Source organism: Clinocottus analis, unplaced genomic scaffold (genome assembly GCF_023055335.1).
Source record: "Clinocottus analis isolate CAN_PGR_092001 unplaced genomic scaffold, fCliAna1.0.p SCAF_10, whole genome shotgun sequence".
NCBI lineage: Eukaryota > Metazoa > Chordata > Actinopteri > Perciformes > Cottidae > Clinocottus > Clinocottus analis.
The window spans coordinates 15,393,257-15,408,894 of NW_027175821.1; the positions used below are offsets into that span (position 1 = coordinate 15,393,257).

A 15,638-nucleotide genomic window follows, 5' to 3' on the forward strand; every position below is an offset into this window, starting at 1 on the left:
AACCAGACAACACTGCATGCTGGCTTCAAGGAGAGGAGGGAAATTGAAGATGAAATTAAACATTTGGCCAAAAGGGGCTCCAATCCTCAACAGACTTTCTTGTGAATACAAAGTTAAAACTTCTCATGAATAAATAGGTAGCCAACACAGCACGTTAGAGAAAAAACAGATGTCAGAGGACGACAGAGAGACGCATGCTCGGTCAAAGAAAGAGCATGAAAAGCTTTTTCTTTTTTTCAAAAGACCACGAAAGCAAATAAAGAGTAAAAAGTCAGCCTTTCTTGGACAAGGAAAATCCACAAATGTCATCTGCAGAGACAAACCAGCTAATAACCACCCCAAAAAGAGGTCAACGTGTAAAGCAAACAAGGACTTTCTCAGCTGGGTCCTTCATCCACTCTACGCTCTCTGCGTGTCGCCTCACAAAGACAGCAAGACACCAACTAGAAAAACAGAGAAAAGAAATTCCTTACATAAACACTTAAGTCAGTCAGTCAGCAGCCTCACAGCTACGACTAAACACATGTGATTTACAGTATGTGTTCAGCAGCTGTACGCCACAGTCAGTTGTTGCACCAACCGCGTGTTGTGGTGTTTATCAATCATTAGCCGAGGGAGGACGAGGAACAGATCCGGGAACAAGAGTTCAACAAAGCCTCACAGACGACACACTCGAGCGTCTGTGAGGAGGATTCCACAAACAGCACTGAGGGACTAAGTCAACAGGGGTCAATAATAACATGGTTGGGTCTTTCAAAAGTTAAAGAATCAGTCATGTTTGATCCCAAGAAGAAGAATAGTTCTGCCTGCAAAGGGCGCAAACGTTTCATCAAAAAAGGGCCAAGTTTTTAGACCGACATTAAGAGGAGTGCATCCATCCCAAGCAGGGTTTTTTTCTGTATCAGGGAAAGTCTACAATTTTGCATCTTGGAGCACGTGAATTCATCAACTGTTTTCAAATCAAACTGCCGTTTCAGGTACGTTGCACACAACAACAGTCATACTCGACTAAAACCTGAAGCTGTCTTAACTTTGATGGATTACTTTTCTTGAGCAAGTTTCCAGTTTCTCTTTTATTTGGTTTCCATACCAGTAACTGCCTGGAGGGCAATAAAAACACACAAAAAGCAATGGACTGAAATGTGCAAAACACTGCTATGATCCTTAATCGAGTGCACGACCAAATCAGTAAAAAGAATGTGACCCTTTGTAGATTTGTGGCTTCATGACAAGCATCACAGAACCTGAGGATCGCATCCTTTTGCAACTCAAACCGCACATCCATGTTTCCTGCAGCGCATTATTCAGATCAATGAAGTCTGTGTTTTCACTCAATTTCACTGACCGAACTGAACAATCGAAACCTGGCGGCAAAAGGTTATGAAAGCTGTCATACATAATTGTGTCAATAGTTTTATTCCAGGCGCAAAATAAAACAAGAAGGGCATGTGGAGAGCGCTAACCTCCATCATCAAACTTGATTGATTCCTTTCTGAGAATATGTTTTTGGATTTATCACTCAGCAGAAACTGTGGAAGAATCACACTTGCTGAGTGTAAAATCCATGTTATGATGACAAGTGCTTAAGTCTGTGGGAGATCTGCTCCACTGCAGCTTGATGCAGGAATGGAAAAATAGCAAAAAGGTGTGCGAGAAGCGAGGTGAGAGAAGGTACAACCGTACAGAAGACAGCTGAGTTGAAAGCAGAGGCGAGTCAGCAGACAGCAGGTCAGTGTGACAGAGGCTGAGCGACATCTCCTGAGGTAAGCTAAGCCGCTTAGTGTGGCAGATTACATGGCTTGAACGGAATAATCTCACATTTTCTTTTAATACCTGTGTCAGACTTTATTGAGGCTCTAACGGAATGAGACAATTTCGGGGAGTAGCTGTGAAAAGCCCACGAGCTATTTCAGTGGGTTTCGTGGCGGGATCCTGCACCTGTCTTGTCAATCGTCCAAAGAATATTTAGCCTGACATTGATGAATGCGTTCACATGCAGCTGAGCGCTGCTTAACGTCTTTTGTTAAAGGCGGTGAGCTGGGGAGTGAGTGAGAGCAGAAGCAGGAGGAGAAAGGAGTTCTGGTGTCTGTTATGTTGTTGGCCCTCGGGCAGTTTCTCGACTGGCAGGGTGAAAGGGGGGGGAACAAAAAGAGAACAAAGAGGAAAAAGCTGATGCAAAAAGTAAAAGAGACGGAGTGAGAGAAAGTTGATGGAAGGGCCGGTAGCATGGAACATATTTGAAGATTCAAGTACACATCGTGGAGGCCGTGGTGAAAATATGTGAGGCTGCATCAAGGTTGAGAATAACCCTGCTCTTCACAGGCTACAAGCGCTCTGATGCCTTCTCGGGTTTCGGAGAGATGTGTCCCTCCCTGTTTGATGATGAACTGGCATGCTTGAGTTCGGGCAGGGGCGTAGGGTTACCAACTACCCACAGGACACCATTACTGTCTCCAGTCAAGTGCTGCAGGGCGTGGATGAAAGCACCAGGCTTTATGAACAAGAAATAGAGTGACGCTAAAATATCCATCGCCTGTGTGTGTGTGTGTGTGTGTGTGTGTGTTTGTGTGTGTGCAGTTAGTTTCATTGTGTCATGCGCATACAAGTGTCGAACTGTCATGAACTTAAAATTCTACAAAATGCTGTTTACTATTCATTTACAATGAGCTATACATTCATGCATTTTGTCTTCAGTCGAAGAAAGTAAGGACATTTACGGAAAACATCAACATCATGCGAAATTAAGCTTTCAAAAAGAGTGAATTAAAAAGATGTGTGTAAATGTGTAAAAGAGTTTAGTCTATGTACAAGCCCTGTGAAGAAAGAAGTCAAGGATTACATGGATTTTGAAGAAACAAAAGCGTGGAAAATCCTGCCAGACTAATCAAATAAAGATTTTTTTTCTTTTTCTAAAGCGTCTTAAAACAAAACGTCTTTCTTTGTATAATTCTTAGAAACGGTGCTTTTATGAGTGAACTATTTGTGACAGGCATGTCCGGTCGCACACACCAAGTTACAAAATTTCAGAGGTGTACGACCAAGCAACGCGACCCCCCTTGTGCAGCCTGTGATTATGTCATTTCCTGGCACACGCCTTGCATCAGCTTCACTCCAGCTACCATAAACTAAGCTATAATTTTAAGCGCTGCTGCTGCTAGCCTTATTTCCCAAAACGTAAATCTTTTGCTTAAAATGACCATCTGAGCGCCTGCCCTGTTCTGTAGCGAAAGGTAATGTATCTGATCATCACCGTGTACACGGACATGTTTTTTATGCGAGTTCATTTCTTTACATTCAGCTCTACACTGTAGTTATTTATTATGAGACAACATGTTCTTAAATTAGGTTTGTATCAAACATCAACAGACGTCTTTTCTTTGACATAAGGATCAATTTATATTTAGCGTTTGTGTTGAGAAAAAAAAAAAGAGAAAGATCTCACCTCAACACAGCATGCAAAATGTCCCACTTAAACACTTTTTTGTGAGCTGCCATGCAGGCGTATTCACAAGTCTGTTCTAAATCCTCTCACAATTATGTCGGACATTTTGGGATTCCCATCCAATACGACCACTGACGGCCAAAACTGGTGTAAAGTTATGAACTTCCGGAAATGACAGAATAGCTCGGTAACAAACTGTGTTACAATGTACACATTCACTGAACGCTCGAATGCCAGCAGCATTATCTCAAACAGGACACACACACAGAATCCCAGACAGACAGATATTCTCCTCCTGCATGCTGTCTGGTGCCAGCCTTTTTCTTTGAATAGCCTCCTGCTGTGTTCTTGTTCCCTAATGAAAAGATGCCTCATTCTCCACCCCAGAATGCACTGGGAAATGTCACCTGTGGTTAATAGGCTCTCATTAACCACCTGTGGTGACCCAGCGAAACAGTAGTCTCTTTCACATGTAAATAACAACTCAAACAAGTAAACAACGAAAGAAAAATTGGAGTCTTTTTTGATCTGATCTCTTTTTTTTCACATTTAAACTAAATTTGATTAGTTTGTATAGCAAATACATCCTGACCTCTCTTTGCCTAGCCTCCAGACGGCTTCACTGCTGCAGTGTCACTTGTGGATATTCAGAGTCGAGGGAGGGCAAAGTAACACAAACATTGACCTAATTGGCCCAATTAAGTCATTATGCAACACAAGCCAGAGATTTGACAGATTACACCCCTCTGGCTATCCTTACAAAGACTCGTGTCGACTTTAACTGGGAAATTTCCCACCAGCATGCGTCTGTAACAGAATAAGTTATGAGACATTGCGGGTCTGTCGGTGATAGACGACTTCATCAGCAGTTTCTTTCCTACCAGAGGACGTTGTTGATGTGAGACAGTGTTTGTGTTTTCACTCCTGTCCCATCACAATCCCACAAACAAATCCTTCGTTCCTGTGGGTATTCATATTACAACTGCATATTTATAAACAAAAATTAGAGCTGCACCGATTGTAAAGTTCATGTCTGATTCCCTCTCTTTCTATGAACTACAGTGGACAGTATACACAAATTATTTGTGAATTATTCAATTTTATGTTCTTATGAACAAAACAGTATTTTACAAATACTATTCTAAGTTGTGTACGGAAGCAAGAGAGATATGTATTTATCCATCCCAAACTATTTATTTTATACCAAACTTTGTATGAATCAGTATCTATTTACAAGAATGTAAAGGTGTGTGTCTACATTATATTAACTTCCATTCCTGTGGCGAGCGGCGTGCTCCTGCCTGCTCCACACTGCTGACTGCGAGGAGCAGGAGGAATCCCCAAAACATATCCGCCTCGAGTGTAGATGTGTGAGCCTGTGTACGAGTACATGCTCGCATGTGTGTGCTTACCTCTCCTGACATGTCGGGGGCCAGAGGGATGAGGGGCCACAGGGAGGAGTAGATAATGAAAAACACCACCCACAGGCCGATGCTTCCCCAAATGGCAATGTGACTGAACTGTGGGTGGAGAATTAAAGGGAAAGCAAGGAAACACATTGTTTAGGTTGTTAACGTTCTGGAAAAGGTCATACTATATATACTGTCTTTTCATTGCTATTTTTACAGGTTGGGAATAAAAGTTCACATTGGGGGGCTTCTAGCAACTTGAAGGATTTACCATACAGCACATGTCACTTCACTGGGTTTAACAGTTACAAGCTCAGTGGGAAACAAACCATAAAGAGACTTGGAGATTAGAGGAGGATGTCAAATATGTCACAAGTATCCTTGGTCATATAAAATGCAGGGACTGGAAAGAGATAGCAGAACCTCAGCGAGAGAGGACAGAGCCATCAACCTACCATGGTCCAGGATGAGGTCTCAAGGCCGGCTTTAAGACAAACTGTGATGACCACAAACTGTGGAGAAATAAATTAAACTGACATTAAAACCAAGTCCCTCTTCAATACGTTCAAATCAGTCACAGGACGTGCATCAGAAATATCGAACAGAATTAAACCATTGAAAATATCAGCAGACAAAAAGAAAGACAGAAGAAAAGAAAGTCCATGTGATGTTTATTCACAGAAATTGGATAACACTTGGCTCAGACACCTAGACTGTTTAACACAGCAGAAACACTGCCTGTCAAGAAGATTGGTGCACTTACTGTGTAAACCATGTTGCCTAAGAGGAGATAGTCTGGAGTTCTTCCGTTGCCAAAAACTGTATCTGTGAAGGTAATCAACAACAGAAGCTTTTAAGGCCGACGCTGTCTCTTTTCAGCCCATGGGTTTCATACAGAGATCCATTAGGTGATCCAAAGAGTAAACAACCAGACAGCACAGAGGATATTACTTTTAGTACATCTCAGTGTGAACTGCAGTGCAACATGCTCTTTTAGAGACTCAGATATAAAAGCGATAAGGGAACTTGAAGTGAAAACCACAGTCAAACGCTGCTTCCATTACTGCCCTTTGAGAGTGGCTGGAATGTTAATTCTGTCTTTCGCAACTATAAGAAAAGAGTTTCTACAAGGAGCCATCAGGAAGACTGAAGCGCTGCATCGGTGAGCATTAATCATGGTCAGAAATAAAGATCCTGGCTAATTTACTGCTGAAATAGAAAGATTCAAGACAAAATGTATTTATTCTTCAATTAAATTGGAATCCAACCTGCTGAGACTTTCCTAAAACACAAGTTGGAAGTATTTCCTAAATGAATAAAACAGAAATTAATTCCAAATTAAACAGACATGTTGCTTCAACCTGTCCACGTGGGTTTTGGACTGAAGCTAAAATATGAGCAGTATGTGACTGGTGCCAGTAAAGAAAGAAAGAGAGGCTCCCTTTCCTTTTACTTCCGGCTGGTCACATGTCTTGTGAGCGCTGAGGCTTTGCTGACAGCCTGTCAGTCAGAGTGAAGGGGCTTGGCGCCTTTGTGTGGAGAGCAGGCACAAGCTTGTGTGGTCCTCTGCTCTGGCCAGCAAAGACTTAAGCCACTAGATCCCCATTCTCTGTGCGCTCGCACATAGAACCGTTGCATCTTAATGTGCACAAACGTGCACAATTTACCTTATCTGGAGAAATAAAGTGGTCGCGAAGCAAATTCATAATTAATTGCGCGCAGAAAAAGACTGATTATTGCCTATTAACGCCATTTGGATGAAAAGCATCGTAGGCTGCACTGATCAATCACCTGGAACGTTGAAATCGGAGTGGTGTGTTTATAAAAATGAAGTAAGTGTGAATAACTGTGTGCAAAAGCCTTTCAGCAGGTCATGCTGTGCTCAAACATGAAAGTTCGCTTGTTAGTGTGTGTCGCTCTTGCCGGAGCACACACATGTTTGTAATTCATGACTGGGCGGTTGAAGAGAGAACTAATTAAGACAAAGTATGTGCGTTTGACTGTCCTCCCTCTTGATACACCGAGTCCACCGAGAGCTGTGGTGGACTCTCTGGGAGCTACTTACCATGCTGGAAGGCTTTAAGGGGGAACCAGAAGAGGATGACGGAGTGGAAGAGGCCGTTCAGACAATGGGCCCAGAAGACCTGCAAAATAGAGGGGAGAAGGATGGAGGGGACGGAGGCATGGAGGAGGAGGAGGAAGAGAGGAGTGGGGGGTTGGAGGCGGCAGGAGATTCAAAAGGAGAGAGAGGGAGACAGAGAGAAAAAAAGCATGAGAAAAGGGTGTGGGGAGCTCCAGCCTTCCAAGTGACCCCTGACCTGGGCCCTTTGTGCCAGCCCAGCGCTGGGCTAAGTGGCGGTTTTGTCGGGGCCTCCTTGCTGAATGCCACCCCGCTGACAGACACGTTGTATATCCTCTGTGTGTGTTATGGGGGAGAGAGAGGCTGCTGAGTGTGTGTACGAGCAGTGAAAGGCAAGTAGACAACGTCAGTGTGCGGGGGTTTTAACTTCTAGTTTCTTTCATCATATTAAACAACAAATTACAAAAAACAACAAGGAGCATAAAAAAAAAGCGGTGAAATACCGCTCCTCGCCTCCACAATAAGAACAGTATACAATAATAATGTGTGTTTGAGTGTGAGGGTTTCCTCTCATAACATTTCATTAGGCTTTGGCCCTTTCATGTGAGCATTTTAACTGGAGTAGAAATAAACGACAGGAGAGTTTAAACAAGCAGAAATCAGTCTAGACACACACACAGGGAGACTGACAGACCTGACAGAGATTAAGCTGTTTTCATGGTAATTATTAAGGGCCTGGAAAATCGTGGTGTGGACCGAAATCTGTGTGTGTCTGTGTATGCAAGCATGCAGACTTTGGATGAGTTGTTTAAATCAATACTCCCACTCCAAAACCACCTTGTTTCAAATGTACATTATGCAACGCAGGAGCCAAGCGAAACACTAATGGCCGATGTAGCATGACACAGCCGTGAAATCTATTCTGCCAAAAATCGCTCCACGTTTGTGCCCCTTTACCTCCCTGTGCTGACTGCTGACCCAGACGGCGGTGTTACTTGTGAGAGGTGAAAATCCATCAAACCCAAAGAGTAAACGGCTGACAGAGGAAAAATTAAAAGATATAAAAAAAACACATTTCAATCTTTGGCCTCTTTGTTAATCATCGGTTCTTGGCAGACGACAAGTTAGAGGCTCGCTTTCTCAAAAGCTCTTTTCAACAACTTCAGCAAATGTGTCAGTAGAACATGAAACATGGCTGATTCGAGACACATTGGACACCCTGAGAGTCTAAACACCTTGGGATTTCCGCAGGTTTGAGTCATTTTATTAGAACTGCTTTACAGCGCAGAGTTCTTCCAAAACGGTGGGGGAGGAGGAGAGGAGCAAAGCCAGGCAGGGTACAGTGAAAGTAAAAGTCTTTTTTCTAGACTATGAAACTTTGTAATACACCTTGGCCTCTGTGGCACGACCTCCTCACCTTTTCTATCAACCAAACAAATTCCCATAGCAGCCCCCAACTCAGGATTACCTCACCCTCTCACTGTGTACACAAAACCCAATACACTGAGCGAGTACAAGCTGAAACAACCCCCCACCCTTCTGCCTCTGTGGTCGAACATGGGCTAAATTATCACTAATGTTACCATCACATCAAGTTTATGCCAATTAGCCTCCCATTGACAAGCACAGCTGCCGTCCACCCTCCTCCTCAACTTTACTATACCCAAACACAGTGGGGTGCAAACAAGCCAGAGTTTCCCCTCCACAATAATGAATGCTAATGAAATCAATAAATGTTCATAATCATTTGGCACAGAGGGATCCTCACGTTCACCCCTTCAGCTACCAAGCTCTCTTTCTATCCCTTGTATCCCAACAAGTGTCTAGGGATCGCCTACGAATGCATGCCCGGTCTGTCCTGTAAAGGTTCTGCTCTTTGTGGAAGTCTTGATTACCAAAAGAAAAGAAAAAAAAGCAGGAATGCCGGGAATTAATATTGAGGAAAATATTTCCAGAACTGCCACCCCATTTCTGTTTTTATTTCATGCAGTGAGGTAAGAAGCAGAAAAGGAGAGAAGAAACAGGAGGAAAGTGCTGTTTAAGAGGCGATAGTTGCTGGTAAACTACCATAATGACGCCACATGAATGGGGAGCCTGGTTTATTGGAGTGACTCAAGTGTCAGGTATATGTAATTAAAAGTGAACAGGCAGCACAGTTGAAGCCACGCCTCGAGTTTTCTAACACCCGCAGTCACTCCCTTCTCTCACCTCAACACAAACAGCTTTAATTCACAAAGACAGTATCTGTTGTGTACAAAAGAGCCAGGCGTGCAGAAAGACAGGCTTCGAGGGGCCAAATTCCTGCTGGATTTTCTCGCCTCGCCTCGGGCCAGCTGCAAGGAAAATATCTCAGGAAAAGAGTGGACAGGCCAGCAAAAACAACCTGCTGACCTGGCCGAGTCATCATTTATAGGTCTTGGGAAATATGGCCCAAACAAAATTGAGGTTCATGTGCTTCTAAACTATCACATACATACTTCTGTGACCCTTTTTTGGCAATCTTCAAAAAAGTTAATGAAGAGAAATCCACCTTATAAACTACATTTTGGATGTTTAAATCAACAGTTGCGAGGACAGATATCAGTGTGAAAGAACAATTTTATATTCTGACAACAACCACACATGTTGTGTATAGTCTGAGAAGAGCTCTATGTCTTCAACTCTCTTTAAAGCTACAACGAGGAACTTCATTTTCTGTACATTTTGGCGGTCTTGTGGACAAAAGCAGAAGTGTTTTATGCACCAGAATCCCTTCAGGAAAACCTCTCATTTCACTGCAACCGGGCCTGACAGTCTGGCCCGTGCGTTCCTTGTTCTGGTTTTCCCGTGCCTCTCTTCCCCTCCAGCATTACGGCCTGGGTCTCCACCAGTGTGCTATTGGTTTTGACTGTGCAGGGAGACAAAGGTGGCAACAAAGCTGAATCTGGGTCTATCTGCAATAGGCTGGTCAGTGAGACAGAGCTGAAGGAGATAACATTTCCTTGCAGATTTTTTTATTTTGACGAACCATCCCGGCCACAAGAAGTAGTGGACTTACTTAAAACTTAAATTGACTATCCTTATGATCGAGTGTACGTCCATTAATCACAGGTTTAGAATCTAAAAAGATTATTGTAACTTAGTTCGAATTTCCGGCAAACCAGCATGATGTACTCAAATTGATTGTTATATTGGTACAACAGTTGAAAACCCAAAGATATTCAGTTAACTATCATAAAAAGCATTGAAAATCTAAAAATGGTCACAGTTGAGTCGCTTGATTCAGAGAATGTTTGTCATGTTTTGCTTTGAAACATTACCAAAAAACAAAACAAATCTAAAAACATTTGATGATCAAATAGCTGCCAACTTATTTTCTGTAAATTATCTAATAAATTACACAACTTATCTTTGCAGCTCTATATCTCTCTCTCTCAGTCAGTGTGGTCCTGCATGGGTTAAACTCAATCCGACAGCTTTCCTCTCAGAACAAACAACTCCCTCACTTAAACAAATTGCATAATTTTCCGCAACAAACGGCATCAAACAATGACAGCACACTCTCTCTATTCCCTCTTTTCCAAGACTCTTTCTGAGGCATCCCCCAACCTATCTGACCTTCGCTGCCCCTGACCGCCATGGCCAATCCGTCTTTAATCCACCTCCATGCTACGCTAACCAGGTCACCACGCCTGTGAGGGTCCAGGGCTTTGGCACAGCATGGAGAAAGGAGGAGACATCTTTATTACCAGCAGGGGAAAGCTAACGGACAGCTCTTGCAACCAGACAGAAGAGGTCAAGCCAGACCAAACCTGTCTAGGACCAGAGACCCACCGACTGCAGCTGCCAGGTCACTGTGACGGGAGACGCATCCGTCCTGAACAACAACACGACAGGAACGTCTCGTTCATTAATTTGATGTTAATTGGTTTTAAGAGATGAAACCTTTGACCTTTTCATTTGTGTGATAGAGCACACAATTATTTCTCGATTTTAAAAAAATACAATGTAAAATTACAAGATTTGACACCAGTTGATCTCTATAAAACACCCAAACTGTTAGGTAATGATACTCCCCTTTTAGAAGTTGAACACACAATCACCTTACTGAGGTGATTCATTACCTAAGCAGTAAATTAGACTTTGGCAACATATGAAAATAGACAAATATTTGCTTACAATATTCACTAGATTTGGAGAAACCTTTTATCAATACATTTATAGGAGCTGCAAAGAGCAGAATGCTCTTAAAAAATGGAGTACTTAAGACAACAAATGAAGTCAGAAAGACCAAAGTAAACTGATAGCATTTCAAATCTGGTCATGTGCAAAAAAAGCAAAATGGGATTGAAACTAGTGCAATACCTTTGTATTGAAGCCCATTGCATTCTGGGAGGTTTTGTAGAGTTCTGGGTATTTCAGCATATTCTCTTTCCTGCAGGAACGCTCAAATATTCCCAGAGTGAGAGGAGGCAGAGCAGTGAAGATCTGCCAAAGAAAAACACAATATAAACATTAGTGGTTAATCTGAGGTAAAATATGATTATTTTTTTCCACAGAAATATTATAATGTCTGGGAAAACACCTCCTTTATTCTTCTGAAATCAGAAATGATTCCATTCAAATTTGTCTTATCTAAAACATTGTTCAGCAAAAAATGCCATATTATTCTTTGGAACAATATTTATGAAAAAAAAGAACTCAAAGGGTCCACATGCAAACCATTTTTAGCGCTTTTAACCATATCTGACCAACCAAAACATGTCCAAATGCCTCAATCACTTTAGAAATGTATAAAACTACAGTGTTGGATCTAATCTCTGATTGTCTACTTATGGTAGATGTCTGTCTTCATCACTGCCATCATCTCAAAATGTTTCATTAAAAGAATAATTTGCTTTATTTTTTACTCACATTTTCCCTTTCTTCATTTTACATAACTAAAAACCATTCGGGGGTTTCTTATTTTGATTTGTCATGCTCCAAGTCTGTTCATATGCAAAACCCACCTCCAATAAACATCTGCGATGCTCTTGACTAGGAAGCAAGTATTTAAGCCTGGCTAAAGTGTAGTTTCTTAGTGGTGTTGTAATGTTGCTCTGTACAGGAGCTGCTGTGAGAGGAGTGATGGTATTGTGTGGCTGGGGGGCTCAGTGGGTCAGTTGGTGTGAGTTCCCTGAAACCCCATCTGGAATGGGAGTCTGCAGGCCACAGTCTGCAGGACCAGCAGGCCACAGGATATGCTCCAATGGGCTCCTTTCTTATTCTGAGCCAAGCCCAGGAAGATCTCCATTGAGGGGCGGATTCAGCCCACTGCTTCCGACAAACTCCCACTGAGCCGGAGGAATTCCCTCAGCTTTTGGATAAAGTGAAAGACTGAATTGAACTTCCCACCCCTCGATCCAGTACTGGGTGGAAGTTTGTTGCTCCAATAAATTACTTCCATTTGAGGCTGATAAAGAAAAAATAACAATTCTCTCATTAATTTCTGTTTATTTAATTGAGTTGATTTTAATAAACAGTTTAAAGTTACATATCAACTCTGTGTGGGCTTTGCGGCACGGTATTGAAGATCAGACTTGCAGATACACATGTTTTACTTCTACTTAATTCACGACAGATATGAAATATGAGTTCATTAGGAGTGGTCCCATTATAAAGCCCTGCGGGACCCCGACATCAGCAGCCTGCTCAGTTGCTGCTCCATTCCTCATATTCTTTTTATCATTCAAACGTTGCTAACTACACTCTTCGGGGCGAGGAAAGCTGTTGTTCTTTCTTATTCAGTACATAGTTAAGAGCACAGAGGGAGTATGGACTTGACAACAGGTCATAAATAATGAAGATTTTTTTAAAGACGCTGATGACATAGTCACGCAATAAAGGGATCAGTTTTGGGGCACCATGGCAAATCAGTTGTATGTCAGAGTGGAGTAAAAGAGTGAAGTGGGCTCTTTAGAAAGTAGACTTTATTAATGCTCACCACATTGTACAAGCCGATGCACCATCGTTCAAATAGGATTTGGCCTGAGAAGCCATTGACGAATGCGAACCAGATCTAAGGGAGACAAAAATCACATAAAGAAAGAGTTAGAGCAGGGAAGATTAGAACAGAAAGCAATGATCACAGATCTGGTTTACTCACATCGCACTCTGTCATTACTGCCATTTTAATCAGTAAGTCACTTAGTCATGAATTTGATACTGTAGGCTTCACTCAAACGAGATGAGGAAAACACTAAATCACTGTAGTCTTTCTTATTACCCTTTCCATACATGCTTTCCATTAGTGATAGCGAGGGTGAGTGGTTACCGTCATCAGAATTGAGACGGGCTCACTCTGTCTACAGACTTACAATCCATTTTTCCATCACACTACATTCTTCACTCTCTTATCACAACAGCGACTTCAGAAAGAGACTGCATGGTCTTGTATTATGACAAATATCGAAGAGCGAAAAACTTTTGATACTATATCTTCAAAATAAGTGCATGGGTAATGCATCTTGCAAAAATGTGGTTATAGGAGTAAGGAAAATGAAAAAAAAAATCATTTGTGTCAACTTTAAAAAAGGAAATAACTCAAATGATCCGAGAACAAATGCAGCTTTGTTTGAAGTGCTGCGCTGTGATCAACATGTCACTCGTCGAAGTGAGTACAGGTTTCAAACCCAGCACAGGCAGAAAGAGGCCACAACAGAACAAAAATGTGTGACAGTGGGAAAGCCTAGACCACCAGATGCCACCTCCAGGAGGCCAATTGCAGACTGGATTCATCACGGGATTACCTACAAACATATATCAAGCCCACTAGTTCCCTCCTTGATGCATCTGAAGACAAGTGGGTGACAGAGGACGTTAGTTATAGGGGCAGAATCAGGGCTGTGGGACTGTGAGTGATGGAGACTTTGATATAGTGTGTCAGGAAAGGGAGACAGAGGTAATATAAACCTTATGCTGGCTGGAGATGAGGCTTATCATGTAACTTGACTCATACTTATGGACAAAACAATGCCTCTAAGATCAGGAACCAGATATAGTTAATTAACTATATTAGTGTGCAAGTTGAAATACAGTATCTAGTAGGAAAAAATGGCAAGCATTCATTTCTTTACTTTTGTAAAGCAAATTTACCTGGAGAAAAAAAACAACAACTGCATTTACAATCTAAAAAAACACTTGTATGCCGACAGTGAATCAGAGTTTGACATTTTGTGGTCCAGAACCAGATTTTGCTCACACCAGATCTGTCTCGGTAACATCAGGGGTGCTGTGTTTTGGCCACGGCCAACCAAGCATTTCCTCGCTTCATTTAACTTCATTATGAAGGCATGAACTGTTACAAATTCTCAGATTGGGACAAAGCCTATTTTAGGGCCCCAGCAGCCCGCTACCTCTCTCTACATGACCACCACCAATCCGCCACTGGCCCTACTCATTTAATCGTGTAAGCATATGCATGAAAACAAATGTCTGTCACCCCCCACTCACACACCCCTCATTCCCCTGGTGAGGTGGGGGGGGGGGGGGGGGTGAGTGCCTATAGACGAGGCCTGTGTTTATGGTTGTGCCCCTGGACCCTGCCCCACTCTGACACACCCACCCATCACAGATCTAGCCTTCCTCTCCATCAGGTGCACTCTACCATGATGTTGTTTCTTTTATATAAGGGGGCCTCATTTCAAATTCACATGGGATGTTCTCTCAAATCTGGGACCATGTGGCCCTGAAACCATGAGAATCAGGATGTATACAGTACATCTGTTGGCAGTGCAAGAATAGTTTTAGGTGATGTTGGGTCTTGGCTCGCTGAAAATACATTTGAGATGCTGTTGCTATGGGTTATGTGTAGATGAAGCCAGAGCCATGAGGCAGGTTCAACCATTAGCGTGGCTCATGCAATGGTAACGAGAAGCTAGCGAGTAGGTCAAACTGCTGAATTAATTACAGCTCGGCCCAATGAGAGGCTCTGGGCTGATATATTGTTGTGCAAAGTTAAAAAAAAAGGCTCCTATTCATAGTATGTGGTAACTGCCTCTGTGAGAGTGTTTTGGCCTGGTCCTTGGGGTCCCAATAGCTTCTCTCTTTTTCTCCCGCTCCCATCTCTTGAGGGACAGATGCATTGATTTGCTCATTAGGGGAAGTACCAAGCAGGATTTTTCTTCCTCCTTTCTTCTCCTCATTGAGTGCCACTCAGCGGAGGGGTGTGGCTGGCCTCTCTCCCCGACTGCACATCGTGAAAAACAGTAATAGAGGGAAGCGGCAGTTGAGAAAAGGGGGATTGGGCAGCGGCTAGCCGATAAGAAGACTTGTTGCATATTCATCAGCAAATCAAAAATCACTGATTCCAAAGCAGGCCTGGTCTAGAAGTGGCTATGGGTTGGAGGAGTGGGGGGAGAATGACATTTGTCCTCAACAATGTGAGTCCTGATACTCTTAAGCTTAGTGCTGCAGAACTGCTAATAGAATTCATACACAAAGCAAGCAAAGAATGAAGAGGGACATAAAGAAGGAGCTGATAAATATGCTGGAAATATGTGGAGCTACAAACACAAGCAGTCTTACAATGCCAGGCACGTCCTTTGTGTCATTCAGCGCGCAATGGTCGGCAAGCTTTGCTCTGCAACTCTCAGCCGTCTCCAACTACATTGGGCCGCAATGAATGAGCTTTCATGTAATTGCCTCATAAATGCCACTTGTCCATCAGCCCCCTCTGTAGCACACTGGC

General features: G+C 42.7%; 1 protein-coding gene across 2 annotated transcripts in view; it reads right to left on the reverse strand.

Moving 5' to 3' along the window:
* The window catches only part of atp8a1 (ATPase phospholipid transporting 8A1), a 97,887-nt gene that overhangs the window by 10,762 nt on the left and 71,487 nt on the right, over positions 1 to 15,638 (reverse strand). For both annotated transcript variants that reach the window (XM_068592539.1, XM_068592547.1), the window contains 6 exons: positions 12,894 to 12,968; positions 11,276 to 11,398; positions 6,917 to 6,995; positions 5,615 to 5,676; positions 5,307 to 5,363; positions 4,855 to 4,962 (listed from right to left, as the gene is read on the reverse strand). In XM_068592539.1, coding sequence (XP_068448640.1) covers positions 4,855 to 4,962; positions 5,307 to 5,363; positions 5,615 to 5,676; positions 6,917 to 6,995; positions 11,276 to 11,398; positions 12,894 to 12,968 — 504 coding nt within the window. The remainder of the gene's footprint in view (positions 1 to 4,854; positions 4,963 to 5,306; positions 5,364 to 5,614; positions 5,677 to 6,916; positions 6,996 to 11,275; positions 11,399 to 12,893; positions 12,969 to 15,638) is intronic.